General features: G+C 33.6%; 2 protein-coding genes across 4 annotated transcripts in view; one reads left to right on the top strand and one right to left on the bottom strand.

Moving 5' to 3' along the window:
* The first annotated feature begins 1912 nt into the window (after window positions 1–1912).
* On the top strand, window positions 1913–10971 carry LOC133194194 (sphingosine-1-phosphate phosphatase 2-like). Its single transcript, XM_061330199.1, has 3 exons — window positions 1913–2499; window positions 4505–4594; window positions 9772–10971. Exons 1-3 carry the CDS (start codon window positions 2002–2004, stop codon window positions 10336–10338), a joined length of 1155 nt encoding a protein of 384 aa, XP_061186183.1. The 5' UTR covers window positions 1913–2001; the 3' UTR covers window positions 10339–10971.
* The window catches only part of LOC133194192 (serine/threonine-protein kinase tousled-like 1), a 31415-nt gene continuing 21972 nt past the window's right edge, over window positions 10677–20119 (bottom strand). For 2 of the 3 annotated variants that reach the window (XM_061330196.1, XM_061330198.1), the window contains exons 12-20: window positions 18796–18877; window positions 18588–18679; window positions 18177–18266; window positions 17535–17704; window positions 16877–17012; window positions 16617–16728; window positions 16069–16176; window positions 15791–15894; window positions 10677–14251 (exon numbers count right to left, since the gene is read on the bottom strand). In XM_061330196.1, the coding sequence (XP_061186180.1) occupies window positions 14140–14251; window positions 15791–15894; window positions 16069–16176; window positions 16617–16728; window positions 16877–17012; window positions 17535–17704; window positions 18177–18266; window positions 18588–18679; window positions 18796–18877 (1006 nt within the window). In that variant the 3' untranslated portion in view covers window positions 10677–14139. Of the gene's footprint in view, window positions 14252–14967; window positions 15089–15790; window positions 15895–16068; window positions 16177–16616; window positions 16729–16876; window positions 17013–17534; window positions 17705–18176; window positions 18267–18587; window positions 18680–18795; window positions 18878–20119 lie in introns of those variants that run through there. The other variant, XM_061330197.1, reaches the window with a different exon arrangement.

Below are 20119 nucleotides of genomic sequence, written 5' to 3' on the forward strand. Positions count from 1 at the left end.
TTTATGAACAGATTTACATAAGATGATGAATGTACTTAATTATTACATATGTTTATAAATATAAACATAGATATTCTATATTTTACGTTGTATAAGCAAATGATTTATGCATGTAATAGATCGCTTTCCCACTGATACTATGTTTTGTTGACGAGTCCATGAATATTTATCTTGAAAACATGACAGTTTCATTTGTCAATAAATTATACAAACTTACTGATTTCATTTCTTTTTTCTTATAGATTTCATGATGATGTGCTTGGTCATCTGCTAGGAAGGTGTATGTTTATGTGTGTGTGTGTGGGGGGGGGGGGGGTATCAGCCAGAATACCTTGAACAAGGTACTAAGTTAGGATGCCTGTTTTCATCTGACACGCATAAACCCTCACAGTGTCCTTTCAGATGACTCGAGGGTCTGTGACCTTCACTCGAAGTCTGTGATCTTCACTCAAGGGCCCTTGACCTTCAGCCTTAACTTTCACAATGAACATACATGTATGTTAAACAAGATGTATACCTTCAGTAAACCACGTATTCTTTTAATTTTTTTTAACAGTTAGAAGTGATTTACTGAAAATTTAGAAATATGTTTCTTACTTCGGTTCCGGAGAACATGTCAATGACATGCAGAACAGCTGGAGCTGCCAGTATATTTGACTATTTACTTTACTGCAGAAAAAAACATAACAAAACACACACAAAAAGGAAGTACAAATGATTAAGAATCTAGGTTTATTAATCAAGCTTCATGTAACACGTCTTTATATTTGTTTTAAACCTAATATGGACTTTAGTGTTGGTTTCTTTTTATACAATATTTAAATCATAGAGAACGCATTCCCCCAAGACATACACAAATTTATTCAAAGGTTATTCAAAGGGAATAATTTTCAACAATTCATTAAAAAGGGAATTTAATGTAATAACATCTAATGTACCCGACTCTCTTCGTTTCCTCAGGTTAAACTCGGGGGCGGATCCAGAAAATTTACGGCCCAAATCAGATCCAAGTAAAAGCTTGAGATGCCAAAACAGGATTCTCTTCGTTTGTTTTGAAAAAAATTAATACTGCCATGGCCTATTTTCGATGTTTCGAATTGAATGAACATCTTAGTACAAGGGGGCTCCGCTCAAAATTGAAATGAAGACACTCTGAAGTTCTGAACCCCCCTTTTTCCCCTCCAAATGGGATCTGTCCGGATTTGAGCCCTGTAAGCCGTGGGATTCTTTTAGAGGAAGAGAAAATAATCTTGTTTTTTTACTTCATTTAAATTTCATGGGTCGTTTAATTTCCATTTATTTATGAGTGGAAAGAGGCAAAAAGCCACCCCCTCCCCAAACTTTGTTTGGGGGCTCCAAGTTCTTTGTGATTTTAAAGGAGACAATATGACATAAAATTTACATTTGCATACTTGAATTTTATGCTTTGAAAAATGACTCCTGTAAATTGATCCGTCAATAAAACTATAACTACTAACTGCTATCATATGCAGAAACCTTATGAATCAGAATGTATCTACGTGTTTCCAAATTTGGTTACTTTATGTTTTGTACATGTAACATATTGTAAAACGTAATTTGTTAACAAAAGCTCTTAAAACTTAAAACAGTTCATGCCATAGATTATTGCTGAATTACTTCTATGCACATTCTATATATCTAAGAGTACATGTTAAAAATGTGACCCATAAGGAAAATTTTCCATATGTCTTTTTCAGATTCATTTTTTTGAAAAACCTTTTTTGGGGGCAGAGAGAGAGAGAGAGAGAGAGAGAGAGCGGATTTAAAATAATCGTAGAGTGGAAAATGCGTCAATTTGTCGGTTTGTTTATTTCTATTTTCTCAATGGAAACCAGGTATTTAAAGTTTTACCTGTGATACAAGCGTAGCGTGCCGTACGTTGTGGATTTTGTTTACATTAGCATCGATATTTATAAAGTCGGAAATTGCCAAATACGCCGATCCGTACCCTTGCACTAAGCAGCTAAGGCATTTTCAAACATGGAAGTCCTGAAAAAATTAAACAACCCGAATTTAACAGCCAGATTTCAAAAATTTTGTGGAGTTTCCTACCGAAATGTGCAAAACTGTGATGAATGCCGAAAACATCACGAAAATAACAATCAGGAATTACAAAAATCAAGCAGGTGTTCAAAATGCCGGGTGAAGGTGCCTGAAAAGTTTGGATCCGCCCTACTGTTTTATCTCTTTTCGTTCTCTTCCTCCCTCGGGAATGAGGTATTTTACTTGCTTTTTTACCCTTATTGTGTGTGGAATGTGGACAGCATTCTTATCCGAAGAACTGCCCTCGTGTGGAGCTTGTGTATGTATGTCGGACAGGCTGGCAAGGATTATTTCTGGTGGCCACGCCCCTCCTCTCCTCCTGTGATCCGCCTAGAGACTGATTTCCTCCAGGAATCCTCCATGCCGTCCACCCATGCTGCGTCCGCCACCGCCATCCCTTTTATGCTTGCTTATTATCTTCTAACCAGATATGAGGTTTGTATTTTTTTTTCCAGAAATATAATTTTCACATCTCAAGAAACATCTATGAGCACCCCCTCCCTCCCTCAATACCCATCGTCCCTCCCTATAACCTTCATCCTCAAGTAACCACAATCGATATACCCATCCCCACCCCCGAATTCATTAGCCCTCTAGCTGTACCTTTTTTGGGCGAAAACGTTATTTTCTGCATTTGTCATATTTGTAGCGTGCTTTAAACGAGTTATGAATAATTCATTAAGCATTAAAACAAATTTGAAGTAAACAATTTTTTATGAATGTGTTAAAACTTTGAATTTTGCATTGGAAAGAACAGCCAATTTGAAGTCCTTTTTTTTTTTTTGGTCGTATCGGATATATCTCGCTTGATGAACCCTGTACCTGACTAAAATCTTAAATCTCTCCAATCGCTAGTAGATCTTCTGTATGGAGAAGTGAAGAATTAAACCGAATTTAAATACCTTGCTTCAAATCATTTTTAACAATGAACTATTCATTAGTTGGTATACATATAGAATCTACACAACTTCAAAACCCAGTCATAGAATAATGAAAATTTAATAGAATGTATAGACCAATCAATAAACTGAATAGAAACGCTATGTCGGTATTTAGGATATATTTCTGTAGATTATCTCGATATGTATATTTAATTTTCGACAAATCTTACACAAAGATTGCATGATATAGAACGTGGCATACCTAATGGTAGTCGATTAATTATCACATTGTATAAACCTGTAATCCATCTTCTTCACAATCTATTTCACAAACAAAAAGTTTTTCAAAAAAATTAATAAAATAAAACAAAATTTTATGAAAGAAATCACAAACCCAGACGCGGATCCAGAAAGCAAAAAAAAAAAAAAAAAAAAAAAAAAAAAAAAAAAAAATTAATTCCCTTCCCAAACGTACTACACCCGAAAATTTCTTGACAAGCAAAAAAAAAAAAAACAAAAACAAAAACGAAAAAAAAAACCAAAACAGAACAGAACAGAACAAAACAAAACAAAAACAAAAACAAAACAAAACACACACACACACACCCTCACACACACACACATACAAAACAACGTAAAATCCATTTTCCAAACGTGAAAAACCCCTATTTCATGGTGGTGTTGATGGGGTCCACGTTTTCTGGGGGGGGGGGGTCCAAAGTCATTTTTTTATCTGCTTCAGTATGTACTTTTAATACCTCTGCAAATTCCAAGCCCCCCCCCCCCCCCGCCCTCACCTCTAGATCTGCGCATGCAAACCTGGGTATAACGAAAATATTAGTAATTAGCATTTAATAACCCATTTCTTAGCTGTTTACCTTTCAGTTTTTAAGGGGGGTTGGGTATTTCTCGGGCTTTTCCAGCAGCCAGGGGAAATTTCGCATACGTCGGTCGAAGAAGCCCGCGAATTCGACAAATGCAGATGCAAAGGCGGATTTAGTTGGGGCACGCAGGAAGGTTCGGGCCCTCCTGCCCTGTTGGATTTTCAGAGTTCCATGTATTATATTTCTATAACAAATTAACCAAAGAAAGAACCCCCCCCAACTGAAAACGTGCCACAAGTATGCTGGTCTAAATAGTCATAAATGTGCAGGAAAGCATGGGATTTGTGAATCCCCCACCCCAATAAAATAAAATTATCATGTTTGACACGTACTTTGTTGATCTGTTTATCACTTTTTTTTTAAAATCTTGAGTCAGAATTTTTTGGAGTGGCTACCCCCCTCCCCATCCGATCCACCATGCATTGCAGTGCTGTTGCAATTGTAGTTACACATGATGAATTGCAGAAGAGTTAAATGTTGACAATTTTTTGTGTTTGTTTGTTTTGTTTTGCTTTTTTTTTTTTTGTTTTTGGTTTTTTTTTTTTTTTTTTTTTTTGGTTTTTTTGCAACTTGTTTATTCCCTTTTCCCGTTGACTAGTTCTGTACAATATGTACCTTCTAAACTGTCTTTTTTAGTTTCGGTAAATTTACAAATTGTTTTGTAATTTCTTTCAGATGTCGCCATATTTAGTCCTCCCCGTTGCCTTTCTGTGGTGTACCCTGGTTTGTCTTAGCCGTCTGTATCTCGGAGTTCATACAGTCCTGGTATGTATAGTAAGGGGGACGGGGGGCAGGAGGGGGGTCCAGAGGAGTTCATACAGTCCTGGTATGTAGTAAGGGGGACAGGGGGAGGAGGGGGGTCCAGAAGAGTTCATACAGTCCTGGTATGTAGTAAGGGGGAGGGGGGAGTGGGGTCCAGAAGGTGAAGATGAGAATTAAGGGAAGGTGAAAGTTAAAGAATATCCAGGGTGCTATTAGGGAAAAAAAAGATGTTTTAGGAAATGTATAGAGCTAAGAATTTATATAATTAATAAAATGTTTGGAAATAAGCAGTTATATATACTATGTTATCTTCCTATAATAAAAAAACACACATAACTAGAAACTCATTGCGAGCAATGAGAGGTCTTCCGTCCGAATTTGAAAATAAAAACGTAAATTCAAGCTGAAAAGGTGATAAAAGAAATTCAGACACTCTGGAGATTTAACCCTGGTTGTCAGCGTGAAAATCCAACGTGCTAACCATTAACCATTCACTTTTTTGCATCACTTCCTGTCACGACCGGATGTAACGGCGATACAAGATTTCCTCGCGATTCAAATACACTGATGACTGACTATCAGTTCTGAAAGCTTTAGACTTCAGTCATTTACTGTTGCCTAGGAATATTGTGAGAACAAATTCTAATTCTAAGGACAGGTAAACACGTGACTGGAAGTTAATTTTATAAAAAAAAAAAATCTCTGGCGTTTCTCTATACATTTGCAGTATCTACAAAATGCATAAAAACATTTCAAGTACTTTATCGATAAACAAAATTTATGAGAAAGTTAAATATCGAAATAACGTAGTTTATCACCTAAAACCGGAAGTTGACGTTTTTGATTCCGGTGGAATCTAACATATTTCAAAACAGCAAAGAGATGCAATAAAGTGATGCAAACTTTAATTTAAAAAAGAAAAGTTAAATTTTCTGATTTCTTTGATCACTTCCTGTGACGACCGGAAGTTACGACGGACGCTTTTAACCAAAATGGTTTTGCCTACTCCTCAAGGTCTGCTACTCATAAAAATTTGGTGTTTTAATCTTTTACCTGTTTTTGAGATCTCGTTCAGACAATTATTCATTTTGAGGACAGAAAAACACGTGACCGGAAGTGAATTTTTGAAAGATATTTGAAGTTACTTTAGACCTTTGCAGTCTGAATAACATATTTAAAATTCATTTCAAATACGTTATCTATAAAGAATACTTATAGGAAAGTAAAATTCTCAAATTTTGTAGTTTTTCTCTTATAACCGGAAGTTGTCGTTTTTGTTTCCGGTGGGACTAACATCTTTCGAATCTGCGAAAAAGATGCAATAAAGTGATGCAATTTTTAAATAAAAAAAGAAAAGTTGAAATTTTCGATTTCTTTGATCACTTCCTGTGACAACCGGAAGTGACGGCTGACGCTCTGAACCCAAGTGATTTTGGCTACATCTTAAGGTCTGTTGCTCATATAAGTCTGGTGTCTTAATCTCTTACCATTTCCGAGATCTTGCTCAGACAACTTTTCATTTTGAGGACAGAAAAACGGGCGACCGGAAGTGAATTTTTGAAAGATATTTAAGGTTACTCTAGACATTTGCTGTCTGAATAACATATTTTAAAATCATTCCAAATACTTTATCTACAAAATATATTAATGGGAAAGAAAAATACTCAAATTATGTAGTTTTTCTCTTATAACCGGAAGTTGGCGTTTCTGTTTCCGGTGGGACCAACATATTTCAAAACTACAAAAGAGATGCAATAATGTGATGTAAGAATTGATTTAAAAAAGGAAAGTTGAAATTTAACGATTTCTTTGATCACTTCCGTAAGCGACCGGAAGTGCCGACGACGAACGAAAAGGTGCCCTCTCCAATCTAAAAATCATGTTCTATCATCTCTAACAAGTCTCCAGTTAATATCTTAAGCCATTCTTGAGAACACTCGCGGACAAAATTTCATTTTAAAATCAGAAAATTGTCCATAACTTGGCACTGGAACCGAATTTACCAAAAAACGGAATTTTATATAAAATTCATATAAAGACCTTTTATCCCTAAAAATTTCAAGGAAATTCATTGAATAGTTTTCGAGAAATCGCGTGCACAAAATTTTGTCTAAAAAAAAAAGAATAATAATAATAATAATAATAATAAGAAACAATAGAATCACTATAAGGTCTTCCGTGGAGACGGAAGACCTTAATAAACATGACAGACAGACAGACATAATCGACCCATATCGGAGACTGAGTCAGAAAGTATGTATACGGTTCTCCAGCTTCTTTAAAGTCAGTCAAGCCTCCTCAGACATTATCTCAATAAATTATTTACACAACTGTGATATCGACGTATGTTTAAATAAAATACATACATGTACAAGTGTGTAAGAAAAACGATGAACGACAATCACTCTATTTATATTTGGTGAGACCCATATTTTGCCACAATGTTTTTAAGTCGATCTATATAGCAGTTGGTCTTTGACCAACCGTCACAGATATTTAAAAATCTGTCAACGCTCTTTCAAAACAAGATCAATATCTAGAATAAGATATACATGTATACAGAACTCGTACAGTCGAAACATGAATAATAGTAGTTTTTTAACAATGTTTTAGAGAACTAGCGAATGCAGAAGTAAAGTTAATAAAACCTCTTCTTGGACCCCCCCCCCCCCAAACTGTATATATGCATGTATAACAATTAATCGTTGGCTCCTGAATAGAGACATGCAAAAAAACATTAAATCTTTTTTTTTTTATTTTTGACATTTGGAAAGTGACACAGTAAATTTATTTCGAATTTGTAGTTATTACTAAACCATCGTCAATGTGAAAATGAATCTTGACCTCTGACTTTCACATTGGTCAGCTGTCATGTGGGTGGCTGTTCTTTTTATTATTATCACTGGCGGATTGCGAGGTGTGTGTTTTTTTTTTGGGGGGGGGGGGTGCACACCTCTCAGCTAAACTTTCCAAAAATTAAGTTACATGTATTTAGGTGGAAAAAAATGTCATGATATTAAAATGTGCATATTAAAATACGTCGAAATAGATAAATTTATAAAACCACAAGATTTAATTGGCACTCTTACAGTGTAACCAGTAATAACTTGGACTTTACTTTTCAAGCGATCAATACCACAGGAGAAGTGGTTTCCTTAATCAGTTTTCATCACAATACAGCCTGCAGGACCTGCTACCAGTTTCTTGACAAAAAATTGATCAGAACGTGAAGAAGAATAGCTTTGTTTTGTATAGTGAAAATATACAGCGATTGTGAATCGGCGAGAATTAAGGAAGCTCTAAACATTGCTCACTGAAGAATTCTAAATTCTATGGTAATTGTATAATGATAGAATGATCTGCCCTTTGTCGCAGAGTAGCATAAATGAAAATCTACAGTATTTGATACAATTTGAAAAAGATTTAAGTATTATTAACCGATATAAAGTAATTGAATACATACAATGTAGTTTGCATGCATTTTCTCAATTAAAGTAAACATATTTTTTTTTTGTTACTAATACTTCATTGCCTTTGAATATTTTATTTGGAGAAATAAATATGGCAGGTACCCTAAGTTGAAATTCAACTATGTACACCTTTGTATGATAACATTTTCTAAAAATCAATGCCAAAAAAACTTTACAAGATGTACACGTTTTTGACAGTTGTTAAATAGAACATTTTACAATTACACATGATCAAGATTAGATATTACTTTAAACTATAGTTTAAGGAGAGTTGACTCATGAATATTATCTCTTTCCAGATTCTTCTTAGCTGTTCTTACATTTTGACTCTCGGTGATATGAATCACATACTCATTTAAGGTTTACCATCCCTCTGTTTACGTATAAACGAATTTTATTTATTTATTTTTATTTACTATATGAATCTTAATCATAATTGAAATGCAAACCATTTCAACATACCTTGCAGTGCAAAATTTGTTTATTTTTAAGAGAATAATAGTAATTAATTTACAGTGAGAGTTATCTCTCTTATCATAGGGTCAATGAACCTTAACTTAGATAATACAGGACTTGTTATTAAACAATTCTGGGCTATTTCTATCGGTAAATACTGATATTTTTCTGGTGAATATCAAACTATATTAACCATCTAAAGAGTTCATATTGTTTTACTAGATAGGCTGGTGTTGAATTAACAAGAAATTGAAGGCCACATGACGACACAATTTTCATTCAAGAAACTTTCGTCGCAGAAAGATTTATTTAAGTGTCCAGATCTCGGGATCATGAAACATCTTAAACTTAAGTCCAAACCTGTATATTGCACTGAAATAATTTAGAAGTCAAACAGTCCGAAACAAAAATGGTTTTCAACATTGCATTATCAAACTGCTGTTGTGTGAAAATCAACAGATTCAGTTGACAAGTAATAAAAATATTCCAGATGACTGAAATTTTGACTAAAGTCTAAGTCTGTTTCATGATCCCGAGGCCAGAATAAAAGTAATATATATATACGTATATATTACTTTTATTCTGGCCTCGGGATTTACGAGTATTTCCTTGTTTTCTTTTTGCCGTGAAAGACGTCATTTAACCGTCGAAATCTTTAGAAATAATCAGCGATAAGCCTGCAAAAGTTTTTTTCCTGCTCAGCTAGAAACACGTACAGCTGACGCGGACCCGTTTTATAAAATAACATGACTAAGACCAAAATGTAATTTTGATAACTTTCTTTTTTACATCAATTTGAAAACGCTGCTTGAAGTTTTTAAAATAGATATTTTTATGCAAGCAATTATTAACAAAATCATTGATTTTGCCATATTTTATAATCAACCTAAGTTTTTAGTCTTGCCGTACTTAAGTTCCTTTGTAAAACGGGACTATAAATAAACTACTATACAAAGCTCTTTCTATTAGAGTTTTCTTCATGCAATATTTTTATCTTATTAACTTTTTTTTTCTTTTTGGCTTGTCAACTTTTTTCCGGGGGTTGATCCCCCCCCCACTTTGGAAACCAGTGCTACTAACTTGTTTACTTTAAGACCAATTAGTTGTAAAACACTATCTGTGAAAGCTGGTTTAGAATACCATCGTTTTTAGAAATACACTTATGACGCACCTGTGTGGAATTTTTCTTTGTGTGTGTGTGGAAAGCCATATGTGTACTTAATAAATAGTTCATTCATATTTTTGTATTTTTAGGACCTCCTTTGTGGCATAGGTATCTCTCTAGTCATCATGCTAATCTCGTTTCCATTTCTGGAAGATTTTGATTGGTATCAGCAGACACATCCATTTGCTCCCTTTGTCGTCTTGACAACGGCTATTGCTATGTGCACCGTGCTATACCCACAAAGCAAAGATGGTAGCAGTTCCAAAGGCGACGCTGTGCAGATTGTGTCTGTGCTCACAGGAGTCAGCATCGGTTCTTGGCTCAACTTTTATTTTCACTTTACCACTACCGGTGGTCCAAATGGTCCATATGACGTCATTATTCCAACTGTGCGTGATTTGGCAATTCAAATTCTGAGATTTTTCATTGGTGTCGTCATTATCGGATTACTAAAGTTAACATTGAAAGAAATTACTGTACGGCTATTTTCAAAATTCTATGGTTTGAAAAGTCCTAATCCGGAACACCCTTCAGTGAAAATTGCGTATAAATTTGCTGTATATGGTATAATTGGCTTTTCCGTTGTTTTTCTCGTGCCATTTATTCATTGTATGTTTGGACTTGAAAGAGAGACTTATTTTCAAGAAGTAGTTTAAGTACATTCAGTATCAAATGGTGAAAATACAGAATATTTATTACCGATATGAATGATAAACTTTGTGGAACTACTTCTTTCCTATTTCATATGAGTGATTTGCCGCCTTGATGTTGGTATTAGCCCGGTGAAGACTGACTGGCCCTAAATAAATTATATTAATTAAGATAGAGGACTCATCGCCTCTTTGTTGTTATATTTATAACAATAGCTCGCATCCTGCCCTGAATCCACCCCTGCAATACTACTAGCATTTAGGCAAAAACCAGACATCCTGAAACACCTGACTACTCAAAAACAGGCGAACATCAACAAAAGAAAAAACATGACTGCAGTTCGAACTTTTTGAAAAATAATTTTTATTTTCCGTGACACGTGTATTACACGTGTGTAGGACATAACCATGGCAACCATTCATACACTCTCTGCGGACACACTCTGGATTTATCCATAATTATAGATAACACTCTCTTTACACACTGTGTGCCTACTAAAACATTGAAAGACCTTAGCAGCGACAATACTGATATTTATTAACGCTTGTACACGGAGCAGAGCGGGTCCACATCCCCATTCTATCAATCAGAAATTATCACTGAATTCAGGTCTAAAAAATTACAAAAGAAAGGGAAAATCAAAATGTTCTATATTATTAAATTAAAAGTGTTTATCTAAATGGAATATTGAAATTCCTAACATATGTCATTGAACTTTTATTCAATTTGGAAATATGACTTGAAGTTCATGAATTGGTTTGTATTATTTATTTCTGATCATATCTGTGGGGACATGAACAACTCATTTTCTCTATCTTACATAATTCACTATGTACATGAACAAATTTTCACTCAGACACACCAATAAAATGGAAACAAAGTAAAAATGGCACACAAATCAGAGCCCATATAAAACTTACAAAGTGTGAGGAAGAATTAATACACATGATCAATGTTATTCCTTTACCAATGATAGATCAGAAGGAAAAATTAACAAGATTCAAAAAAAAAAAAAAAAAATTAAATTACAAATACCATGTATAGACCAAGGAGTACATTTATGCATGGACCACAATGTTAATTCATCTATTTTTGAGGTCAAGCATTCACTGAATCCAGGAATGTTGGATGTTTAAGAACTTGTTGGTACTGTACATTCATAGTTTAAGTGAAACTTTTCAAATTATACAGAATATTTCGTCATTCTTGGTATATGGTTTCTTGCTATATCGTCCTTAACAACCAGAAATGGTATTTTTCAATTTGATCTATCTACAAATTAACATCTTACTAATCATTTTTATTGTCCAATTAGATACAAGGGAGTTAATCTCTGTACTTTTCACGTTCAGTAAATGCTTGTATTGTGCCTACGTATAATTATCAGCAGTTTAGACTTATTTTTCCTCTTTTTATTAATTGTAACCAGAGAGTTTCTCAATATTGCTTTTCTGTCATTCAGTGTCCAAACATCCTTAAAAACACATCAGGCTTTAAAAAACTTTTAAAATAGCAAAAAGTTTTTGCACCACAATTCAAAATTAAAAATTAGTACATCAGATTTCATCTGAACAAAACATTTAAAACAGACCGTATGAAAAACTGTGAAATAGCACTATAAAGGGAGGTAACTACTTAGCTACAATAACAGCATACGTACCCATAAAATTAAAATATTTTAAATGAGATTACTACTTCATATCTTTAAGAAATATGGAGAGAGAAAATTATAATTCTTTTATTATTTTTGACTAATCATGAAATACAACAAATGTGAGTTTTTGAGGGACTATAATCTTAAGTATGGCCCATAAAATTAAACATTACAAAGTAAAAGGAAAACAGTTTTAAAATCTGCCTATCTTATTCATGATTTAATTCTTAAAAATAAAATCTTTTAAAACATTATCAAATTCCGATTGAAGTTTCAAACAATGTATTGCCCAGATGCAAGTGAGGCTATTGATTCCTTTATTTTTAGAACACATTTTTTTGTACATATATTTCAAGATTTTGGAAAATTAAGATTTTTTGAAAATAAAAGTTCTTTGTTCTGAACATTGAGAAATGTCTTATGGGATACAAAATTCATCATCTTGTATTCAAATACATCATATACATTATCATCTTATTTGTTTTGTTCATCAATATATAATTATTCATGTATTGAAGAGCGGGAAAATCTGTATTTGTAGAAGTGGATACAAAAACCAAAATCAAAAAAAAAACAAAACAAAAAAAAAAACACCAAATGAGACAGCCATTTTAAAATTTCATGATTGAACACTCAGCAATTGTCTTAAATTCTATTCAAAACCCCCAAAAAACATTCATACAATATTAACGCAGTTTGTCCATTATGGAAGCACACACTCATGTTTGATCTAAAACTTTCTTACTTAACAAACAGAACATAATATTCATTCTTGCACTTTGTCGCTTGGTCATTAATATTTCAATCACATTCAAAATGGAATCAAAGGTTAAATATATCCATTAATTCAATCCTCATTAATTAATTTCCTATGATTCTGGGTGGGACACCCCTTTCTAGATATCACATCTATCCAGTGATTATGCTGATCATAGACTACGCCAAGGTTCTCTGTTCTGGGCTCAAATTTAGCACTATTACGACTTGGATTTTCTACTCTCTACTGTTTGTTCAAAATTGATTTTTTTAACCAATAATTTTTATTTTAAACAAATCTACGAGGCTATTCTATCATGTATTTCTATATATTTCTCTGTTAAATTTTTTTTAACTCATCATGAATGAACGTTGAAGATGTATTAACACAAAACTGAAATTCAATGACAATACATAAAAAAAGGTTTCTAAATATAAATACATTATTAAAGTTTTCAGTAATATTCTTTTCAGTATCAGGTAATCTAACATGTTTATAGATAAAATAAAAAGATGAATACTTGTTGCTGTGTCTTTGGATGAAAAAAAAATCAAATTGAACAAACATTTTTCACCAATCAATAGCTTATCACAGCCTAATTATCAAACACTGGTTACTAAAGGTGAAGAATTTCTAAATTCCATTCAAATATGCTGAGTCATAGTTTACAACAGCTGAATTAAATGTTGATGAATATAGTCTGGTTGATCTGTTTGACAATGAATTGGATATCCAGTCTACTGTTGTGAAATTTTCTGTGAAATTTCCTTCGTCTGATAGAATTCTGAAGTTTGCAGTGGGGAAAACATGCGGTTATTTATAAATATTACATCACTGATTTTTTCCACACTGCCAGGTACACATATCCCAGAATTTTTGCACCGTATTCCAGAACTCACAAAGAAAACTTTTCATGCTGGTTGCCAAGGAAAACGTCTTCATTGCCATGGTAACATTCACACTTCCATCACTGAATCACATATTTGGCAAGTAAAAAATAACAAGAATGTTTGTTTTTAACACCTAGTAAAACAAATATGAAGTTTTGTAATTCTGCATTGTACACGAGAAGCATCAGTGTTGGGAATTATTTTCAATAATTTATGTACAATTAACTCACTATTCACAACTTTGATTCCTCAAAAAGTTTTTTGAAGTTTGAGGAAATGGACCCCCACCATCCAATGATGAAAACTTGATCACATAAAAAATTCGACAAGTCATTTCATCAAACACTTCCAGCTTGAGAAAACATAAATGTTTTCCCCTCAAAAAGCTCTATTCCCCGGCGGAATTTTGATCCTACCTAAACACTGGTAGAAATTCTTTCCCCCGTCTTGCTACGGATGGAGAGGACAAAGTGAAATTAAAAAAAATATCACACTAAATTGATTATCATAGTTTCTCGCCAAACGTAAAGGAGGGCGACTGGCTTAGAGTTAGTGCGTGTGTACCGATGGAGGGTGGTCCCGGACTTGGAGCCAATAGTGAAGAGTCACTCATATGCCTGGAAATAAACAACTACAAGTAAACAACACCAAGTTATTATAAACATCAAATTCATATGTACATGCTTTTGTTACTCACATTTTACTTTAAAAAAACACAAACACCTAAAAACCTATAGCTGTCAGTAACAGTCTGTATCTATTTGAATAATTTACATGTAGAACAATATCACAATTTTTAGTAAATGCTTGTGCACTACAGAAGATATTATATATGCAGAGCTAATTAACGTATATTGAATGAGCTGGACAGATTTGTCTTCAAACATTTAGTATGTAAATCAGGGTTATCCCCAAGACCCAGGGGCTGGGGAAGTTCCCTGCCTATAATGACATAATTCCCTAGATATTCTGGTAATCCCCCTCAACCCCATGTTAGAGGAGGAACCTCAGACCCCCGTCTACTTTTTTAATGTCCCCCGTTATTTCAATTCTTAGGGACAACCCTGTAAATACATGTATACTCTATCAAAAACATGTGAAAACAAATGTATTTTTAGCAATGAAAGAGACTTGTGTTTGATTTTTCCAAAAGAGGTTATTCCTGGAAAGGAGGTCAATTTCCTAAATTTAAGTTTTAAAAGAAGCTGAATATAATTTAGCATGCCTTTATGCGAAATTCTTGTGAAATTTGAAAAAAAAAAATCTCTTTAAAGTGGCCCCCTTAATGGATGACGATGCCATGATGCCCAAGCGCAAACACTAAAAGCCACATTGATAAATGAACAGGTACTTTTCTTTGGTGTGTCATCCGAGAGAGAAATCAGAAATAGCACTGATCATCAGTGTCACCGTCCGTTGACTGTGAGCGTGACCTTATCGATTCTGATCGGGATCTAAAGAAATTAAATCCAGCATTAATTCCATTCATCTTTACAATCATTAAAATTAAATGGTTGAAAATAGTGTATCAATTTTGGTGTACAAGTTTTATTATGCTCACATTTTGAGGGATACATCTGTCTTTGAAGGTCAGCTACAGTTCTTGATGGTCCGAATGCCTAATTATCTAATTACCTTAATTTTTAATGCTCTAACGATAACCCTGCCCGGGTTCATTTAATATTTATTTAATTAGTGGGTAAAGATACAGTCTTAACCAAAACCTATTGGTCCAAAGCGAGTTAATTTGGCTGGGGGCCAGTAAAATTGAAAATTAGATAAGTCCAAATGGTGTGTACATTTCTTTTCTTTTTTTAAAATTTAAGATCTACTTTTGATCACACCAGGTGTATGATTTGTTTACATTCTCATTACAAAGGCCCTAGAAGTTGGGATTGATAAACAGCATTTCATGAAAGTGGAATATCAGTAAAACCATTGATAATAGGAACACTTTTTGGGACATCTGTAAATGAATAAAAAATGTGAGAGCATCCCAAAATCCCAGGGGCAAGTAGTTTTCATTGTCTGGCAGGTTCTATGCGCCAGTGGTGAAAAAATGTTTTGCTTAGGACTATAGACAATTGAGGGTGACTAAAATGCACAGAAAAAAGCCGAAATTAAACGTGCAACTGATGGATGATGGGACAACTTACCCTTTTGACTTGAGTTGTGTCGGTTTTAGGTATTCGTGTTGTGACAAAAGTAACACATCGGGCCTCATTTCTTTTTTGTACTGTAAGCACTGACGAATGAAATTCTGAAATGCAGGAAAACACGATTATAACCAGGAAATTGTACAATTAACAATTAAAGAGGAACGACAACTTCAAGTACACGTATTTAATGTTTATATTATTTTCTCTGTTTCACATATCACACAATACAAATGTAATGATTGCTATAAACCAATCCCTTGTCACCAATTTATTACCTTGGCCTCACTATTGACTGGTGGCTTAGAAGGGAATTCCACCTCTGTAGCCTTCAATATTGTGTTTTCTTCTAAAATGGCAGCTTGAGATAAATTGTGTCCAAAGGGCTACAAAAAACATACAGAAAGTTATACAGTGATCGTAAAATCAGGTTTTTTCCCCCTGGAGAATGAAATTTTCTTTTTACGTGCCAAATCACGAACCCATATTTTTCCCTCAAAGCATGAAAATTTGACCCCACGAAAAATCCAGATTTTACGGTATATGCATCGATTAAAAAATTTATCTATGTGCATCTCTTTAATGCATGTTAGTCAGAACTTTACATATTCTTCGCATCTTTGGACTTAACTTAATGAAGCCTCCATAAGCTACATTTATGCATAAATCATCAATTTGGCTGAAAAAACTTGGGCTTTATTTATAGAGATCTGTCATGTGAGAAGTCTATCTTATTAGAATCATGCTACCAATGCTGAACAATTTGAAATGTTCAGTGTACCTTTATAAAACATTTACAAGTTTCTGACCACTACATATACTGTACCTTTTTGCCATACAGACACTGGTAAAATATCACCCCTACTGACCACACATCCACCTTGGAAGAAATTTTGGGGGGATTCTTCCCCACCACAAAGCACTCTGGTGGTAAATACCTGATAAAACAATTTCGAAGGTGTGCAACAACAAGCAAGTTTACAGTAATTTTTTTTAATTGCATTGTAATAATTATTTCAAATTAGTTTTATTGAAGACATTGTGTGAATGAATATAATACCTTGAGGACATTAGATCTCTACTTACCAGTATGTCCCCGCTCCTTGAGAAGTGAGATCCATGCCATCAGGAGTGATATTTTCCTCATCCATGATCTTACTGAGGCCAAAATCGGTTATCTTGATTTCCCCACTGACAGACCCACTGCCCAGTAATATATTCCCTGAAAGTTACATCAAATTAATATAAACCAACTGTCCCACTGCCCAGTAATATATTCCCTGAAAGTTACATCAAAGTAAATATAAACTGACTGACCCACTGCCCAGTAATATATTCCCTAAAAGTTACATCAAAGTAAATACACTGCCCAGTAATATATTCCCTGAAAGTTACCTCAAAGTAAATATAAACTGACTGACCCACTGCCCAGTAATATATTCCCTGAAAGTTACATCAAAGTAAATATAAACCAACTGTCCCACTGCCCAGTAATATAAGATTTATCATATTTCTCAAATATGACCGATAAAGACAGATGGTGCTTAATTTCTCTTTAGGAACCTTCATCAACATTTAACTATGGCAAAGGCTGCATGATAATATGACCTTATACTGTATATTTTCCTACATAACTTGTATGCAGCAAAATATAAAGTAGTTGTAATAGGTCATTCATGATTACGGTATTTTGTCCTTACTTCTGTATAGCATGTCCCCCCCCCCCCCCCCCAACACTGTTTACCTGGTTTGAGGTCATAGTGAATCACAGGTGGCTTGATTTCATTGAGATATCTGAGAGCGCTGACCGTCTGCGAGATAATCGAGCGCGCTTCCTTTTCTGGAATGGATTTGTTCTGCTTCAGGTAGAAGTCAAGGTCGTTTCCTTCACAATACTCTAACACTGTGCAGAATCTGTGAAAAAGGGCATTTTAATATGGTAAACTGCATTTACTTATTCTAGCAGGTACTAAATTTAGCACATACATAAGTTGGGACTATTTTGCGCATTTAAGTTTAAGCCGCAATTTTTTTTTTACCTAAATCAAAATTTTTTGCAGCATTCATAAATTAACCCACTTGTCCTGATGTAGGGCCAAAATATAAATCCTATTTAAAAACTAAGTATGCATAGAACAGTACTCATTTCTGTCAAAAATGTGAATTTATTTATTATTCAGGAAAACATTTTACTTTTTGATTTGATGTGAATCACATTCAAGTCTAAAATACAACAGGTCATAACAAGCAAACATGGCTTCAATGATTATCAAATGTGTAAGTTTTAATAAAATTCTTATTACTTCTCTTTACATATTACAAAAGATGTCAACATGTACCTTTCTATTAGCTGTCAATTTCATTAAAGATAAAATATAACACTTACGAATTATTGTCAATTTCAAACACATCATACAGTCGTACTATCCTCGGATGATCCAGAGTTTTGTGAATATTGTACTCCCTTAGTGCATGTCTACAAAACACAACAATATTCAAAATAATCTCTAAAGAACATTATACATGTATACTTTATGCATATCAAGCAAAATGTACACATATTTTCTAACAGGTCTTATTTAAAATTTTCATCCTTGGAAAATTCCTACTACTTGGGAATTCTAAATTTTTTAAAATGCAGGTTAATGTTCAAAAATAATTTCCACAAAACATTTTTGTACTTTGATGGTTCAGAGTTGGTACATGTAAATATTTTAACTTTCACTTTAGCCAAGATGTAAAATTACAAAAGATGATGGCAAAAAATTAGCAAGTATGTATATTTCTGTTTACTTACTTAATATAATTAGCTTTTTTATCATCTTTCCACTCCCTGTTTAACTGGTGAATTTTACATGCCACATATCTTTGATCTTTCAGGTCAAAGCCCTGCAAAATAAACGGATTAAACTTTCTTAAATCTACCAAAACTTTGTAAAACTTTTTACCCTTTGGAAACTTGAGAGAAAATCAAGTGAAATCAGGGCTTTTATTACTGTACTTACTTTGTGGACCTCACTAAATCCGCCTTTACCGAGTAAATTTAACAATAAATATCGTTCATTGAGAGTTGGATGGTCCTTAAACCTGAAATACAAAACCTCAGAAGTCACACAATTGTTCAATAACTTTCAAACTAATACTTTTAAATATTTCAATCCCCATCCTGATTTGTGTAATTCAAACTTCTGTAACGATAATATTAGATGTTATTATACTGGAACACACTTTATTTTCCACAAGTCTTCAGTCCAATTCATATAATATTTTAAAATCATTCAGACATTTTTATTTCCTACATTTGCTATTTTTTATTTATAAATCTCACTTATGCATATACAGCTGAACGACAGGTAGGTCTGCCATCCGATAAGCAAAAACAGTAAAACCTCGTTATCTCGAACTCAATGGGACCAAGAAAAAACTTTGAGATATCTGAGGATTCGAGATATCGAGGGTAAAATACTTAAAGAATAAGTAGTTGGGACTTCCAAATCACTTCGACATATCCTATAACTCAAATACCATGGATAAGTCAAAGAGATTTGAAAGTCCCAACCCCTATTTTCTTATTATATTTTAATCTCAATATCTTGAAGTTTCTTCGCCGTCAAATCAAGTATGAGATGACGAGGTTTGATGTATATTCACAGCAAACAAAACTCAAAAGTACATGTCTATAGTAAAATAGTCAATGACTTTTCATCAAGATTAAAAGTAACGGAATTCTAATAAACAGCTACATGTACACCTGTTTTTAATAAATTTACTAAAGAATCAGTTTTAACTTCCCTGGATTTTTGCTATAAATCTGATAAAAAACAATTATAGCACTTGTGATGGGCAACTCATCTAAAATATCATCAATGTTTGGTTTTTAATCAGGCCATTCCAAGTTTTTTCTATGTTTAGCGTCCACCCATCCTTCAAATACCTACCTACCTATTCGCAAAAAACACACAAACCAAAAAGTAAAACACAAGTCTTTATAGTCATAAAAAATGATGTCATTCGAAAGATTTGATTCTATTAATCTATTTTTCTCGTAGAAATATCTATTCTTCAGCAGAATCAAGGTATTAAATGCTTACAATATTCCAAATATGACATATTGTTGACAATACATAGAGAAAATGAGAGAATTTAATGATTTCGACCAGAATAAACAATTTCAGGACTCCTGATTTTGTTTGTTTTTTCTGATATGGGGTGTCAAAAACCAAGGCGCACGCGGACGCTAAACATAGAAAAAATTTGGAATGGCCTGACATAATTAATCATACTGAGCCAGGCATAAAATTACTATATGACAGAAGGACTGTTAAAACT

The sequence above is a fragment of the Saccostrea echinata genome, unplaced genomic scaffold (genome assembly GCF_033153115.1).
Source record: "Saccostrea echinata isolate AGI-Se365-2 ecotype Australia unplaced genomic scaffold, CSIRO_AGI_Sech_v1 ptg000028l, whole genome shotgun sequence".
Classification (NCBI taxonomy): Eukaryota; Metazoa; Mollusca; class Bivalvia; order Ostreida; family Ostreidae; genus Saccostrea; species Saccostrea echinata.

Coding starts and splice junctions, on each gene's coding strand:
- LOC133194194 (XM_061330199.1), top strand. CDS start 2,002: ATGGAAGTCCTGAAAAAATTAAACAACCCGAATTTAACAGCCAGATTT. Junction 2,500..4,504: donor ATCTTCTAACCAGATATGAG/GTTTGTATTTTT, acceptor AATTTCTTTCAG/ATGTCGCCATATTTAGTCCT. Junction 4,595..9,771: donor TCGGAGTTCATACAGTCCTG/GTATGTATAGTA, acceptor TTGTATTTTTAG/GACCTCCTTTGTGGCATAGG.